The sequence below is a fragment of the Stegodyphus dumicola genome, chromosome 11, assembly GCF_044657685.1.
Source record: "Stegodyphus dumicola isolate Sdum_Otavi_A_Nest chromosome 11, ASM4465768v1".
NCBI classification, from domain to species: Eukaryota; Metazoa; Arthropoda; class Arachnida; order Araneae; family Eresidae; genus Stegodyphus; species Stegodyphus dumicola.
Genome location: NC_140778.1, coordinates 68,926,939 through 68,943,557, shown reverse-complemented (window position 1 = coordinate 68,943,557; position 16,619 = coordinate 68,926,939). Strand labels below are relative to the sequence as shown.

Genomic DNA, 16,619 nt, shown 5'->3' with positions numbered 1-16,619 from the left:
CACTGGAGCTTAAAAGAAGGTTCAGGAATATGAGACTATCTTAATATTAATTCCAATCTCTTGAAATTAAATACACTTAATCATAATACAGCAACACGAAATGCTGCCAATAAAACTCAATTTTAGTTATCTGGAATTATTTTAAATTTGCTTTCTTCCATTGTTTAGGAGTCGGAATCGGTTTCATGTACTTTACTGTAATAGTTTGCGTAGCATCTTATTTCGAAGAGAAACGGGCACTTGCAACTGGTATTTCAGTCTGCGGAGCTAGTATCGGACTCTTCTTATTGGCTCCTCTGACAGAATGGATTGTGCGTCTTTTTGGATGGCAAGGGGGTATGCTCATCACGGCCGGCATCACACTCAATTGCTGTATCTTCGGAGCTTTTTTCAGACCTCTGAAGAAAAAGAACAAAATACGAAGCCGGGTGTTATTTTCTAATTCGTCAAACCTGCCCTTGGATTCAAATATGAAAAGGGTATTCAATGGTAAGAATCATGTTTACTATATTTTACTTACTATTACATCAGTCATTCAATTTATGAAGAAAGCATTTTATTATCCAGTTGTAATTTTATAACCATTCTCTAAAGTTCACCAAGCCATATGCTAATACGTCTTAATGCAATACTCATAAACATTAAGATCATGTTGTAAGGATTATGTTAATTTTATTAACAGTTAAATTTTAAGTTAAACTTCCTTTCCTGTCAAATTCTTAACTTCAACTTCCGGCCAGAACTTAGTTTTAGAATCATTCTGAATGCATAATGAGGAAGAGCGGTATTTAACCGCGAAGTTCTACTTGCTGAGTTAGAGAGAATCAGAGTGTCTGATTTGAGCGTGTCTGTCTTTTGGCTACTCTCTTTCAAAGCTATTATTACGCTCGGCCGTACTCAGGCCCTTGATAGCTTCGCAATCATCTCGTGTTTAAGGGGCCAACTGCATTAAAACTTTAATAGTTTCGACTATATCTCTTTTTTAGTTTAAAATTAGTTTTAGTTTATTTCTTAGTCTCTTAAGTTCAATCCCAAGTGTCGGCTTTTATTGTGTACTCCAAGACGGAGTTCTGTTAAATCTTATTGAAATAATAAAGGGTTATTGTGTCTTAATTATTGTGTCTTAATTAATAAAGGGTTAGTTACCCTTCCACCTTGTTGTTTCTTGTCATACGAACCTAAGCGATTATTCGCTTAACAGTTCTTAAGATTCTCCACTTTCTAGAGTAATTGAGAAATACACAAGTGAGAATCCCACAATGTTAATTACTTTTGATCTGAATAAAATGTTATAATCGAAAGATACTGTGTTAGCTTTCAGCCAATTATATCTTTTGAAATTTACTATATACAGTCCTCATTATAATTTTCATTATAACATTAGAAAAACAGAATTCGCTCTTTCGCAACAATTTTTTTAAAAAATGATATATTTTTGGTTGCTTGTACTTTAAAGTAAATAAAGTTCTTTTAAAATATTTCTTAGTCCAAAGGGACAATTTGCCCAGAAGGATTATCAATTTAGTTTTCTCATTTTGCGTCGATTCAAGATAAGCAATATTTCACTTTTCAAATTGTTGCCACCAAATATCATCGCCCTGTATTATATTTAAAGAAATTAAATAATGAAGAATCTGCATGAATGTATGTATGTTTCTTGTATTGTTATAAAACAAGGGTATCTAGAGGCATTAAAATTTGAATAACGTAATCTTCCATGGAATATGGGTATGTGGAAGCATTAATTTGAATTTGAAATGTGTTTTATTACCGATTTGATAGTTTGTGACACTTCAACGAATTTTTGATTAACAAACTCAACGATTTGTAAGCGAGCAATGGCAACACTGTACGGAAAAAAAGAAAAAAAAAACATATTTATCTCCAGCGCGGGGAAATTGTAAATTGTAAAGTGCTCATTTTAAAATTATTTTGCAATATCGCTGTTGAACTGAAATTTATAGTTTAAGTGCGAAGAACATGCTATTTAATAAATAAACGTAACACACAAAGTGTTAAAAAAAAAAACGCGAGTTTGGACGTAATTTAAAATCAGAAACCTTTCAGATTTTTATTTATTTATTTATTTACTTTTAGATTTGTACTGAGTAATGTATTTTTGTACACAGTCACTTTTCCTGTTGTTTTAATTCAATCACTCAATGCAATATATGTATTTCTTTAACTAAAGGTTATTTTAAATTGCAGAAACATTTGGAAACAATGGCGAAGTCTGTCTGTCGACGGTTACAGCCGAAGCTTCTGTAAAACTTCCAACAGTTACACCACAGGTGAACTATAACTCTCTTCACTTTTCTTTCAACAACCAAATCTCCCAGTTGCCCAGTTCAACTGCCAAATCGCCCATTTCGGAAACAAATCGCAGTAGCCATTTACATACAGGTTTTGCACCGAGGGCAAAAGGTATTTGTACCGTCAACAGTCACAAGTCAAAAGAAGAGGTGCCTGAAGAGATTGCCAAAGACAACACTATTTCAGAACAGTCTATGGTAATTCGATTAAGTAACTGTTTGTTTCCATTAGTCATAAAGGATACCTTCAAGGAAATGATGAACTTTCGACTGTTGGAAGATAACGCGTTTCTTATACTTACCATATCAAATTTCTTCACCAACATTGGGTTGGATATTCCCTACATTTACACACAGGATCGAGTCATCGATATGAAGATTGCTGATGAAGTTTATGCTAGTTACTTGTTGTCAGTGACTGGCATAGCAAGTGCCGTTAGTCGTATCATTTTCGGATACTTATCGGACCTCAGCTGTATCAACAGTATGTGGTTATACAGCACAATTCTCATAATATGTGGCGTTAATACAGCTTTCAGTTCCTTCTGTGAGGATTATTATCTCATGGCAGTGTACTCAGCCATTTTCGGAGGGATGTCAGGTCAGTATTTAGTTTTTAAACTCAGAATGCTTGATGAAAAATTTATGATGAAATATATCTCCGCATTTCGTAGTTGTTATTTTATGCAGAATATTTTCATTTTATAGGAGGATATAACAGCTTACAATCTATTGTTTTAGTTGATCTTGTTGGATTAAAGAAACTGACCAATGGTTTTGGAGTTCTGTTACTTTTTGAAGGAGTCGCATGCCTGATTGGTCCACCCATCACAGGTAATCTTTGCATCATTTAATTTCAATCACAAATTAGCAAGTCATTTTTATCTCATACCAATGCACGTCCTAGCGCACTTTACCGATTTGATTTACCGATTTGATAGTATAATTGTTTGCTTCGGTTTATGGAGATTAAAGTGCAAAAGGTTTATCTGCCAAAGGGGAGTAGTGCTTTTGTGGAATCTTTGTAAGGAAAACTAGCTCGTATACATCTTAAACAACGAAAACAACGAAACGCTCATGCATCCAGTTTGTTCGCCTGGACTCAGGTGGGAACTACCAGTGTTCAGCGATTTTAATGCTCGACCGCTGGTAAGCCCTCAATCCTTATAATGAGATATAAAATAACACAATGAGGAAGTATAATAAGGTATATATATATAAGAAGGAATATAAAGAGGAAGTATAATAAGGTATATATAAGCGATCCAAGCGACAATATTTTGTGGATTTCAGTTGTAACCATAGTAGACATGTCTCAATTTGAAACATTAGGTTTGTGTGTGTCTCCTCCTTTTTGTATTGTCATAAAGGCGAATAATTCATTTCAATGTAGTGTCACTCAAAAGAAGAAACATTAGTAAACAAAGTTTGTAATTTATGTATTCAAGTAGTTTAAATACGCTTACAACTTCATGCATGTGAATCTGAAGATACATTACCGGTTTTCTTTGAGTACGAAAGCAGCTGTAATTAATTGTATGAGGGATAAGCTGTAGGCATTTTCGATTATTAAGGGGTATCGGCAACCCCTATACCGACAATGTTAAACTTCCATTTTCGATGTATATTTTCTCAAAATCTGCTGTAGACGCTTGAAATTTTTTGTGTAATTAAAGTATACCTATCTGATTATGAAATGACTGATTATGACTGAATTGAGCTTTTGAAACATTTTGAAAGTTAGAGTAATTTACAGAATATTTTGTTAGGCATAGTAAAATTTAGCACTTTTCTCACACAAAATTTAAAAACATTTTTCCCTTAGTTTACCACAAAAAAGCTCATTTCAGTAAATATTAAGAAACCTAATAAGGCTTATTAGCTAAATATAAACATAATACTATACAGCTATATAAACATAATATAGTATATAAACATAATAATATAGTATATAAACATAATAATATACAGCTGAATAAAAATTTTAGATACCTGTGAGTAGTAGTTTCTGAGAAAAGGTACATCGAGTATAAAAAAATCACGTTTGGAGAAAAACGCGTTTTTATGTAAAACTCCTCATTGATCAAAGCATTCGATGACAAATTAAAACTATATTTTTTACAGTTCTAATTTTCATAGAGATGGTATTTTTAGAAAGATAAAAGGGTAGAGAATTTGAAAATGCAAAAATCCGAAATTAAAATATTTAAAGATTTTTTGGTTCCAACACCCCTAAAGATTCTCAGGACTGCTATTCCTCCTAATTGCGTTTAGGAACATTATTAATCCTGAACGGGAGCAGGGAAGTTATTCAAACTATGCCCGTGTCCATGGAGGAGATATAACCCAAATGCGAAGGGTTAACTTTACCCTTTATGTCTCACAGGGTACAGCCGCTCCCGCACTTCGAGATACAGAGACCAGCACTTATGGTCTAAAACGAGGAAAATAAGGAATAAAGTAACTTAATTAAATAGGAACTAAGATGTTTTACAGAGATTAGTAACGCGAAGATTGGCCTTTTGACACTACGTATGTAGTGAGCGAAATGCAAAATCTACAATACGTCTTCATGTATCAGTGAGAATTAAGTTCTGACCTTTTAAGGCAGACAGGAATGAAAAACACGCGCGTGGTAAGGCAGCGAGAAGTCTCTTTCTAACTCTTTCTTTTGGCTAAAAGCCATATAAATAAGATAGAATAACATGCCGAACAAGTATTAATTCAGAAGTCAAACTCAGAGAGCCTTAAAATTTCGCGTTAAGGAACATGAGACATACGTTAAAAAAAGCAAACACAGAAGTCTTCTGTTGCCCAGCATTGTCGGTCCGAAAATCACACTTTCAGTTTTTCTGGAGCCAAAATTATTCAAAAAAATCTTCTATTGGTGAATTAGATTTTCTAGAGGCATTTCACATTCAAAAAATTCTTTCTGTTCTAGTTAACGACCCTAATTCCAATCCATCTGTGCCTTCAGCCTTTAAGGAAATTATGTTTTAGTTCTCGTTTCATCAACAGATGGCGCCAGTAGCTTAACACCTGTCCAGTCTTTCTTATCATATCTTATCTAATCACTATATTTTATCTCCTTTATTTGCGCTTTTGCAGCTGAGGATGATGGTTCGGTAAACCATCGAAACTAGTCCTGTGAAAATTTGAAAACAATACGCTGATTTTTGTTGTTTGACTTCTAAATAAATAAAAGCCGTATCTTAAATACTTAACAGTTTGCAAGCTCATTTGCATAAACAAAACTAATCGCGCTTATTTTGGCCGTAAATGAGAAATAAGAGAGGATAGCAAAATTTTAAATTAAAATAAACGTTAGTAAAACTTAAATCCTTAGAAGATAACTACAGCTTCCCGAGACAGCGCTTAGAGACATCCACACATATTCCTGGTTTCCTTCTCTGAACTCTGTGTTCTTCGACTTGGCTTCATACTGATTTTTTTATATGTTGTCTCAGTCCTTTCAGCTGAATCTTGAAAAAACATACGAATGATGATATTTTTCCAAGTGTGCGAAAGAAGACATTCTAAACCGAAACACTCAGTACTGCACAAGAACTTCTGAAATATTCCACGTTTTCTCAGCAAAACAGGCCTATTTTTCTGACCAGTTGCTGGAATAATACATATCAACAAGGATTTGCTTGTACAAATTAGATATCGATGTAATAATTTGAAAATGTCAAAAGTAACTCTGTAATTGCTCTTGTTATTGTATCTGTGACCATTTCGGTGCCATACGGCGTCATAATTTTGGTTCATTTAATTATAACAAAGCACTGGAGGGCTATTTGCCTAAGGGAAGGGGTGCCTGGAGAACTTTCTAAGGAAACTGACTCGCATACACGTTACACATGCGGAAAACTACGAATGCAGGTATGTAGCAAGCCCATTCGCTCGATTCGAACCCAGGTCAGAACTACCAGTGTTCAGCGATTTTACTGCTCGGCCGCTGACGGGTCCATTTGGAGTGGATGATGCAATTTCCTGAAAGAATGCAATAGCTTCATTTTCTGCTTTATGATAAACTGAATATTGGAGGACTTTCTAAGAGAAACTGGCTCGTATATACATTATACATGGGAAAAACCACGAAAACGCCCACGGAGCCAGCCTGTTTGCCGGCATTCACGCTACTGACCGAACTACCAGTGTTCAGCTACTTTACTGCTCGGTCACTGATGGGTCCAACACCATGAGGTTTTGGCCATTTTTTACACTTAATTAGGCTTTCTCCCATAAGAAATAGCAGTATACTTTACATTCTTAATAACAAAGCATCTGCTAGTAGGAAATACTCATAAGCTACAAAATAACAAAGTCCTCTAGGTCTTCTTAAGAGAATTTGCCGATCTCAAAATAAATCTCCCAGCAGTGGCCGACTGGATAAGACCGCTAAACACTGGTAGTTCGACCTCGGTTCGATTACAGGTGAACGAGCTGGTTGTACGTGCATTCTTGTGTCCCCCCCATGTGAAACGCAAATACGAGCCAGCTTCCCTTAGAAATCCCTGTTCGAAAATATTCTTTCCTTGCAGATAGCACTAACGGGCTTTGTCACTTAAATAAACCAAACAAAACCGGTTTGACCCCCCCTCCCCGTCTGTCATTAATTCATGGCTTTGTATTTTAGTATTCTGTAGTCTGAAGGGTCTCCCTGAAATATTGTCCAATCTATATTAAGGTATTTAATCAGAAAGTGCTTCAAACGTTTATTTTCCTAGGATTTCTATCGGTGATGTTTTCCTTTTCTACATGAGCCGCTCTTGAAAATTATTAGCTTGCGTATAGAGATTATTGTTAGCAACAAATGGGCATATCATTTCTCTGTAGTTGTCGATTCTGTTTTTTAATTTCTATTTTTCATAGTCTCGGTTTTGTAAATTAAGTGTTGAATTCATTACAGCCGTAGATCTAATGACGAACACTTTTTATTGCTTTAAGTGTTAAAGATTTTTTATTTCCTTGTAACAGGGCAATTTCTTTCTGGTTCTGAAAGTTTTTCACTGAAGTTCGCAATAAGACGCTTTCATCGTTTATTTGTTAGCCCAAAAGGGATGTTAATCCCGAATGGGGTCTTAGTCTCGAAACAGCATTTTGCGTCTGTTCCCTATAAATGTCCATTTCACTTTTTGGATTGTTGCTACCAAATGTTAGTACACTGGCAAATGTTAACACATTTAAAGGAATTAAATAATGAAGAATCTGTATGAATATATGAATGTTTCTCGCACTGTGGGAAAACGACAGTACCTAGAGCCATAAATTCTGAATAATGTAGTCCTCCACCCAAACGTTTATACCTAAAAGTCCGACCTTTGAATTTGTTTTATTATCTGTTCCATATTTTGTGTAGCATTAACGAATTTTTGATTAACAAATTTAACGATTTCAACGCCAGGAATGGCAACACTGTACGGAAGTCAATATTTTTATCTCCAGCGCGCGAGACTGTGTGTCTGAAATTCTAAAGGTATGCTGTTTTTAAATATTTTGGGATTTTGCTATTGAACGGAATTTTATGTGGCATAATCGCGAAGAGTATGTTATTTGAAAAAATCAATACACACAATGTTAATAATAAAAATGAAAAAAAAAAAAAAATTACGAAGTTATCTTATTAAGAAAACTGAACATTTATGTGATGAACTGAGAAAAGTCTGAAAGCAAACTGAAAAATGTACGCCATCATTTAATTCAGCATCGGGAATCATAACTTTTACTGCTATGCTGCTTTTAAAATTTTTGTAATTTCGCTGTTGAATTGTATAGGACGTAAGTGCGAAGAAAATTATGCTTAATAATAAAGCTAAGGAAACAATCGGTTAGTAGGAGTAAGTGTAGCAGAAGACTGGTAGATTACGAGCTCAGCGAGAGCATAAAAAACCTTAAGGCTACGTTCAGACGGGGGCATAAATGTCATAAATTGTTAAAGCCGAGCTTCGTTGCTAGGTGACTAGACCTTGCTGCATCACAAAAAGTGGTTAGGGGTTTTGGCCTAAAGTTCGAATTTTCAACTTGGTGTAGGAGTCGACATTAGTAGAAGAGCGAAAGTACGAAACCTATTCAGTGGAAAAACAGAGTGGGAAATATATAAACATATTCACGCAAACGCAAATTTAGCTTCTGTAATTGGCTATGGCTTAAACCCTGTTTCACAGGTCTTACAAACCGTTTGGGGAGACCGTTAAAACCTAAAAATTTTCAGATTTATTGCAAAATAAATGCTCTGTCATTCCTTCAGCATCTGCATCGAAAATAAAGTCAAGATTAAGTACAGGATACAATCAAAAGCGAGCGTGCTTCAAAGCGTTCTTGAGCTATTTAAATGTTCTTTTTACACTGTAGAGACATTAGGATGTTTGGAAGCCAGAGAGATGAAATATTATCAATCGCCTTCGCCGGGAATCGAACCACGGTCCTCTGGAATATCGGCCCAGAGTGCCAAACCACTACACCACGAAGGCACGCTAGGAAGGCGGGAGAAATACCTTATAACACTCATCAGTGCGTGAAGATATTTGTTTTCTTTAACATTATTGAGACGTTGTTATCTTTTAAAAGCTTTTAACAGATTTACATAAAAATATGTGTAACTTCTTAACCAGTGATTACCTTGAAGACGGCATTACTCGCGAACAATTTTAGTTAAAGTTTAGGAGTATCTAACTTAAGGACGCTTAGTATGAGAACTCTCATTATCTTATAGCTTAATTTAAAATGTAGGGTACTTACGTATTAACGCAACCAGGCCAAGATTCGCATAAATCGCCAAATTTGGTGACCCTACTTACGGCAACCTTACGTGTTATACGTAGTTTTGTAAAAAGAATTTATTTGTAAAAAGAAAAAATAACACTGGGCGTCTACTACCACAGCAATGGGTTTTCGGCAGAATTTGCCGAGAAAAGAAAGAGACTTTTTTGGTTACTGTACCTAACAGAAGTGCCGTTACCCTCATGGAAAAAATTTGCGAAAATATCAAGGAAGGAAGCATCATTTATTCGGATTGCTGGAAAGGATACAATACAAGTGAGTTCGAAAATGCTGGATTTCTGCATGGAACTGTTAATCACGAATATAACTTTGTGGATCCCAAGACGGGCGTTCACACACAACGTGTAGAGCGCATGTGGGGCTCATCCAAATGGCGCAACTAAAAACAGAGAGGAACAGCCCGTCATCATCTTGAGTCATACCTTATCGAATTTATATGGCGCCAAGCTCAAGCTGTTAATGGCGAAGATGGTTTTCAATCAGTGCTAAAAGCAATAGCCAAAAGATTTCCGCCGAAAAAATAATTCTGCAACTTATTCAAATTCGAAACCGGAAGGGTTTAATTGCTATTTTATATTTTAAAACAAAATAATATAAAAAAAACTGTATTAAAAATTATCTGTATTTAATAAATGTACATTTTCTTTCTATTCATACATTTTTACTCAAACTTACAAATCGCGCTAACCTGGTTGCGATAATACGTAAGTATCAAATGTAGCTTTTGGGTGTATATAGTCATATTTATGTGAAGAATTTAAATGGTATTATTTCACTTAAAAACATGACGGTTAGAGAAATAAAACATTCTTCTTTTCATGAGGGGAAGTGATTAAATTTACCAGCAAAAAGTTGTCATTCACTAAATTAATCGCTCGGAAAAATATGTTGTGTCTGGTTATTCTGATAGGAATGAAAGTATTTTGATGAAAAATTAGAGGTACTTATGAATCGCTTTTTCAAGAATTATAATCGTTGGATTGGATTGACTTACATTATTACATTATATCATAAAAGTGCCTTGAGGCAGCCTAAAATAAAACTGGCCATATTTATTTCATACATGAATAAAATTGCATAATACTTATGCCGTTCATCCGTTCAACCACCCGCAGTAGAAGCCGGGGCGAATGTCTCGTGTTTTCTTACTTAAAACCGTCGGCCATCCGTAAGCAATAACAATAACGTAAACAGTTATTGACATACTAAACTCTGCAGAAAAATGTATTTACAATAAAACTCTCCAACAGAGTATATTGCCTCACAAATATTTTTGTCGGCAATCTGTTTTCAGATGATAACTTCCACGCAAGAAATGCAGATTGCCAACGTTTTCTACATTTGTGTGTTTCCTAACATACTCCTGGTTGATTTGGTGATTGAAGTTTTCATTATCTCATCTCAAATTTTAACCCAAAAAGGCGTTAGTCATAAGGGCTATTATTCTCGAAACGGCATTTTGTGTCAAATCACTATAAACGTCTGTATCCACGAACTGTTGCCACAAAATTTTATCGCCCTGTATTATCTTTAAAGAAATTAACTAATGAAGAATCTGTATGAATGCATGTATGTTTCTCGCATTGTGAAAAAACAGTTATACCTAGAGCCATCGAATTTTGAACAACGTATTCCTCCACGGGAATATGGGCCCCTCGAAGCCCGAATTCTGAATTTGCTTTATTACCTATTTCATATTTTGTAAAATTTCAATGAATATTTGATTAACAGCCGCAAAGATTTAATAACGAGCGGTGGTTGCACTGTATGGAATAAAACATTTTTTTTATCTCCAGCGCACGTTACTGTCTATTTATTTTAGAGGAAATTTTTGAGGAAGAAATTCCAGCCATGTGTGAAAAGAACATCAGTAAAACTGAGCTTCATATAGACAAAGCCTGTAGTCACATGTCTAAGTTAACTGCCTCTTATTTAGTAAAGAAAGCATTAGGAACACAAAAATGTATCCCAATTAATAAAATACCTGAAATCATCTGAAGCTTCTGCTAAGTACGAGGGCAGATCAAAAAGTAAATTACACTTCCAAGTTATGACCATTTAATAAATTGTCAATACAAAAGCAACACGGCTATGACAGCATACAATGTAAGTTCACTTTTCCACAGAGTTGCCAAGACACTCTAAACATTTCTCCGAACGAAAACGAACGTTTAGACTCCAGATGCATAAAAATGTCCTCCAGCGCTATATAACCACACGGAGACAGCTGCTTTCATCTCCTCATCATTTCGGAATCGTTGTCCAGCGAGATGCCTTTTAGGCATACCGAAAACATGAACGCAACACCTCACAAGGCTAGCCAAACGTGCGATCCGCTGCAGCGATTCAAGTGGGAGGTAGGCAGCATCCTCCATACAGTTCCGATTTAGCGCTATGTTACTTTCATGTTTTCGGCAAGCATAAAAAGCTTCTCGGTGGACAAGGATTCCGAAATTATGAGAAGGTGAAAGCAGCTGTGTCTGTGTGGTTACATAGCTCTGGAGGACATTTCTATGCATCCGGAAACGAAAAGTTGGTTGTCCTTTCGGAGAAATGTTTAGAGTGTCTTGGGAACTATGTGGAAAAGTGAACTTACATTGAGTGCTGTCATAGCTGTGTTACTTTTGTATTGATAATTTAACAAATCGTCATAACTCACTTTTTAATCTGGCCTCGTACATTTGTGCTTTCGACTTGTTAAAACTTGCCTTAGGAAAACGGCAAGCAAGAACAATGAAAAACGACACACGTGGCATGGGATGAAACTGACATAACAGTACTAAGAAAATTTTACTTTCATAGACATCTCTACCTGATGCCAAGCATCAAGGCTATCAGACAGAAATAAATCGCAATAAATATGTTTTTATTAATAAATCTAATAATCACAATCGTTTCTAAAAAGTGCGTACCAGCTTTTATAAATACAAATTAAATTCTGCTTTAACTAATCCACCGTAATGTGGGATTTTTACAAATCTAACTCCATAGTCTAACACTTTTCTCGCGTGCTTAACTGTTCTCTGCACAGTGTAAATGATGGAACACTAACCATTTTTTTGAAGTGAGATTAACGATGTTATGTTATGTTAAGTTACTTTACCATATCCTATGAGCTGCCTATGTGATGCATCTTTTTGCCATTTAAACTGAGCCAGACACGTCGCATTCTGCACTCCATTACCGGCGATACTGTTATCAATTGGCAGGTCGTATCTAGAAAACAAAATTGAGTATATATTCATGCAATATGGATAACCTGGGATTTTTTTTTCAGGTTGGTTATACGATTATACCCGGTCTTATGATCCTGGCTTTTACGTTTCTGGATTTATGATGGCTTTCAGTGGATTCATGCTCTTCTTTATTCCTTGTGTTCAAAGGATTTCAGGCAGAAAAAATAGAAAAGGAGAAGACTTTCTAAATATGTCAGTTCCTGCGCGTACAGAACTCGCTCTTACAGAATCTAAATCGCATGAAGAAATTTGCACCAAAATGTAATGATGTAGCTGAGTAGTAATGGGGCGACGGAAGTGACATCACGGAAAAGACGTATGATCCAGAAAGCTGCCATCTTGCATTCCCTCTCACCGCCATCTTGGTTCTACCCGAAAATAAGGTGAATGTTGTCATATTGGAAAGTCTCCCGTTTACTTTGGGGCAAAGAAAATTTTGTTTCGAAAACGTATTTAGGACTACTTTTTTAGTCAATTTGTTATTATTTCTTTATTATTTAAGCTATAATTATTTTTATTCATCTGTAATTATTAATGTAATCCCTGTTTTATTGTGTTGCAACAGATAATTGAGTTTAATGTTTACTTTTACAAATTGTAAACAAATAATTTTATATGTGTTTTATGTGTTTAACGTAGAATTTCAGGAAAAGCCATGCAGTCAGAAGTGTCTTTTCTCAAAGAAAATTATATTCATTGGACTTGCACCGACGAGCCAAAGCATTACCACAATCCCCGTATTTTTCAATGAACTTATCTACACTCATGTCCATAAATTAAGGATAATCCGAAATCAGGTAAAGGAAGAGTTAAAAGCAAAACAAATTTGACTTATTTCTAAAGCTTATTTATTAAACAAAAGGTAAAGAGCAAAAAACGATGTTATATGTTTGATATTATTAAAAAAATTAGCGATTTTTTCTCCCTGGAGCAAATTACAAAAAAAAAACCTATTTACAAAAAACCAATATTACATGGTTGGTATGATTGCTAATACATTGTAGGTCTCCCAGACGATGCAATACAGCCCGTACAACGCCTAGCCATGCTGAATATCAAATTATCGATCTGATCTTGGGGGATATTACACCACTCAAAAAGCAATGCTCTCCGAAGTTCCGGTAGACATGTAGGAGGAGGTTGACGGGCTGCAACTCGTCGACCAAGCATGTCCCACACGTGCTCTACCGGATTCAAGTCCAGTGAGAGTGCTCGTCAGTCCATACGGGTGATATCCTCCGATTAAAGGCATTCGCTTACGATGTTTGCACGGTGAGCACGGGCGTTGTCATCCATAAACACAAATTGTGCGCCCATGGCGCCCCGAAACAAACGTACATGTTGTTCCAGAATGACGTCCCGATATATTTGGCTTGTCATGGTTCCAATTTGAACATGCAGGTCAGTTCTGGAACCCAGAATAATTCCACCCCAAACGAGCACTCCTGCACCACCGTAACGGTGTCGTTCAATGATGTTTTCGTGGTGGTAACGGGTACCTGGAGCTCTCCATATGAAAGTTCGGCGAGAATCAGACTGCAAGCTAAACCTGGACTCGTCGGAAAACATCACACAAGCTCATTGTTGCGGTGTCCACAATGCATGCTCTCTACTCCAGGCTAACCGCAGGCGACAGTGAGTTGCAGTAAGTGGAACGCATCTGATAGGTCTACGAGCATATAGACCAATCTGCCCTAAGCGTCTGTACACGGTTTGCCTTGAAATTGTCGTACCAGTGGCTGAAGAGAGCTGACGAGACAGGTCTGAGGCTAAGCTCCGCCTTTTTCTTTTGGTAGTAACTGCAAAATACCGGTCCTCATTTGGCGTTGTAACTCTGGGGCGACCTGTGCTGTAACGTCTACTCACATTACCATCATCTTGGAATCGTTGCCAAAGCCTGGAGATGACACTCTGGGCAATTCCAAGTTCGTCTGATACTTCTAGTTTTGGGTACGCCCACATTCCAGACGGCCGATAATTCTACCACGTAAAAAATCATCCAAATGCGTCCTTTCTGTCATAACTATTCGGTTATTGCACTGAAATGCTTATAAAGCGCCTGCGAACAATTTTACTTCTTTGTCTGTATTCCTTATATATCACTCTCTTACACTGTCGTCATTGTGACGTACCATCGTTGTCATCTGGTTACTTCCTGAAATTTGCATATGATTCTTGAAGATGTGTGTAGTGATTTTACAGGTGATATATTTATTTTAGAGTTCGATTTCCGCGTGACTCCGAATTATCCTTAATTTATGGACATGAGTGTAGATGGCGTGGAGGGCACGTGATTAAGTGGGAATGGTATTTAATTGCTTCTGGATGGTAGTAAGGCATCCTTCTTGCACTTACTTTTGCAAATGATGGAAAGGCTGCTGAACTGAGCGAATTTGCTAGATGGCAGACTGTAATGAACTTAAGACTCAGAACCAGTATCTCCGAAACTGCATGATTGGTAGGTTCTTCACGATCTGCCGTTGTTAGTATTTATGCAAAGCAGATAAATGACGTTGAAATCAGCAATAGACGCCAAGGTCTTGAATGTCCACGCGTCATCAAAGAAAAGGACGTCGGAGACGGTCATGCTTGCTACAGCAAAATCGGAGCCAGATAGGGGCTCATCTTATAGCCCAGTACAATGCAGGTCCATGTGCAAGTTTTTCCCACTCGTGTGCCTCTGTTGACCATGCGTCATTCTCAACTACACCTACAGTTAGCGGAGAACATAGAGACTTTCGCCATCGACGGAACAGCTGGCTCACTGGGTTAAGTGCTTTTCAGCCTGTTGAATCCCGTCGATGGAATTAAATATAAATACCCGAGTAAATATAAATACAGAGCTTAGTACTGTGTCCTCCGGGGATTGGCCACGGAACGAGGAACATTGAAATAAAGATCAGAACATGGAAAGAACGTGCATGCTGGGGACTGCTGAGACTAAGCGGAACACTTTTCACTATTATGGTACATGTTAGGCGTACAGTTATATTAAGGATGTGCTATAATAATCAGGTGCAGATGTAAAGGTGATCAAATACATTACAAATTGTGGAATACATTAAATGAGTTCTGGATTAATCATAATATTAAATATTATTAAAAACAGCAAAAAACAACAAAAAACACAAGACATTAAAATACATATAAATATACATATAATTACATATACATATAAATATACATGTACATATAAATTCATATATGTACGGAGCGGGCTGTTGCAGTACCTCCTATAAACGAAGCCACGGCACGCCGCACACTACGTCACTAAAGTCGTCCTTATGTACAGAAAGCATGGTTGCCACATGAAACCACTTATCGCTGTTATTCCTTTAAGAGGAGAGAAAATGAAAAGTAGTTTTTATTTCCTTGCATAAGGCTTACTATATCGTTTGGTTTTAAATATATATATATGTGTGTGTGTGTGTGCAAATATATATATATTCCGATTTGATTTCATCGACTGCATTTTCTAATTTCAAATACCTAACCTTACTTTCCTTATATATTTTTACGCTTAAAATAATAACAGTATAGTAAAGAAATTAATTCAACATACTTCAGATTAGTAGTAATAAATATATACTGAATATCTGGCTGATGCTGGTTTGCTTTCTGAAGAATATATATTTTCTTCCTTAACAAAGAGGATAATGCATAATTAAGCAAGTTTACAGTTGATTAACACTAAAAATCCTTAAATTAATTTTAATCAATTTTTAACGGCATTTTCTGTTTCTCGTAAATACAAATTTACACATAATTGTTTAGTCATTTTCCGCTTTTTTTTTTCACTTCAGTGTGGGACTGAATTTCTTAACAGATGAGAAACCTGGAGAATGATTTGAAAAATACTATTTTTTAGCATCTATCAATATTTATTCATTGGTAGTTTTAAAATACGGTAGCAAAACATTTCATATATTTAGGCATTTTAAATTAGATCATTATTTGAGAATACATAACTGCATCTTCCCCAATAATAAAAAAAAGAAAAATTGTAAAAATTCAACAAACTTGACACTTGCTAGGAATTCAAAATTCTTATGTTTCATTCTTATTGTTAAATGTTTGTAACATCCCTTTTGTCTAATTATGTGCATATTTTTTTTTTTTTTTTTTTTTTTTTTTTTTTTTTTGTAACTTGTAAATTTTTGTTCCTGAAAGCATTTTATTGTAACTTATTTGAGAATTCTTTAGCAAATGATAAATATGAAGTTTATATATGTACTTACTGGAATTTTTATCAGGGTAATCAGTAGGAACTTTTAAAACATCTAAA

General features: G+C 35.8%; 1 protein-coding gene across 1 annotated transcript in view; it reads left to right on the top strand.

Moving 5' to 3' along the window:
- Positions 1 to 16,426, top strand: part of LOC118186570 (monocarboxylate transporter 9-like) — a 38,531-nt gene extending 22,105 nt beyond the window's left edge. The window contains exons 4-7 of the mRNA XM_035356676.2: positions 169 to 489; positions 2,209 to 2,913; positions 3,021 to 3,146; positions 12,376 to 16,426. Of these exons, the coding sequence (XP_035212567.2) occupies positions 169 to 489; positions 2,209 to 2,913; positions 3,021 to 3,146; positions 12,376 to 12,599 (1,376 nt within the window). The 3' untranslated portion in view covers positions 12,600 to 16,426. The remainder of the gene's footprint in view (positions 1 to 168; positions 490 to 2,208; positions 2,914 to 3,020; positions 3,147 to 12,375) is intronic.
- The last annotated feature ends 193 nt before the right edge of the window (positions 16,427 to 16,619 follow it).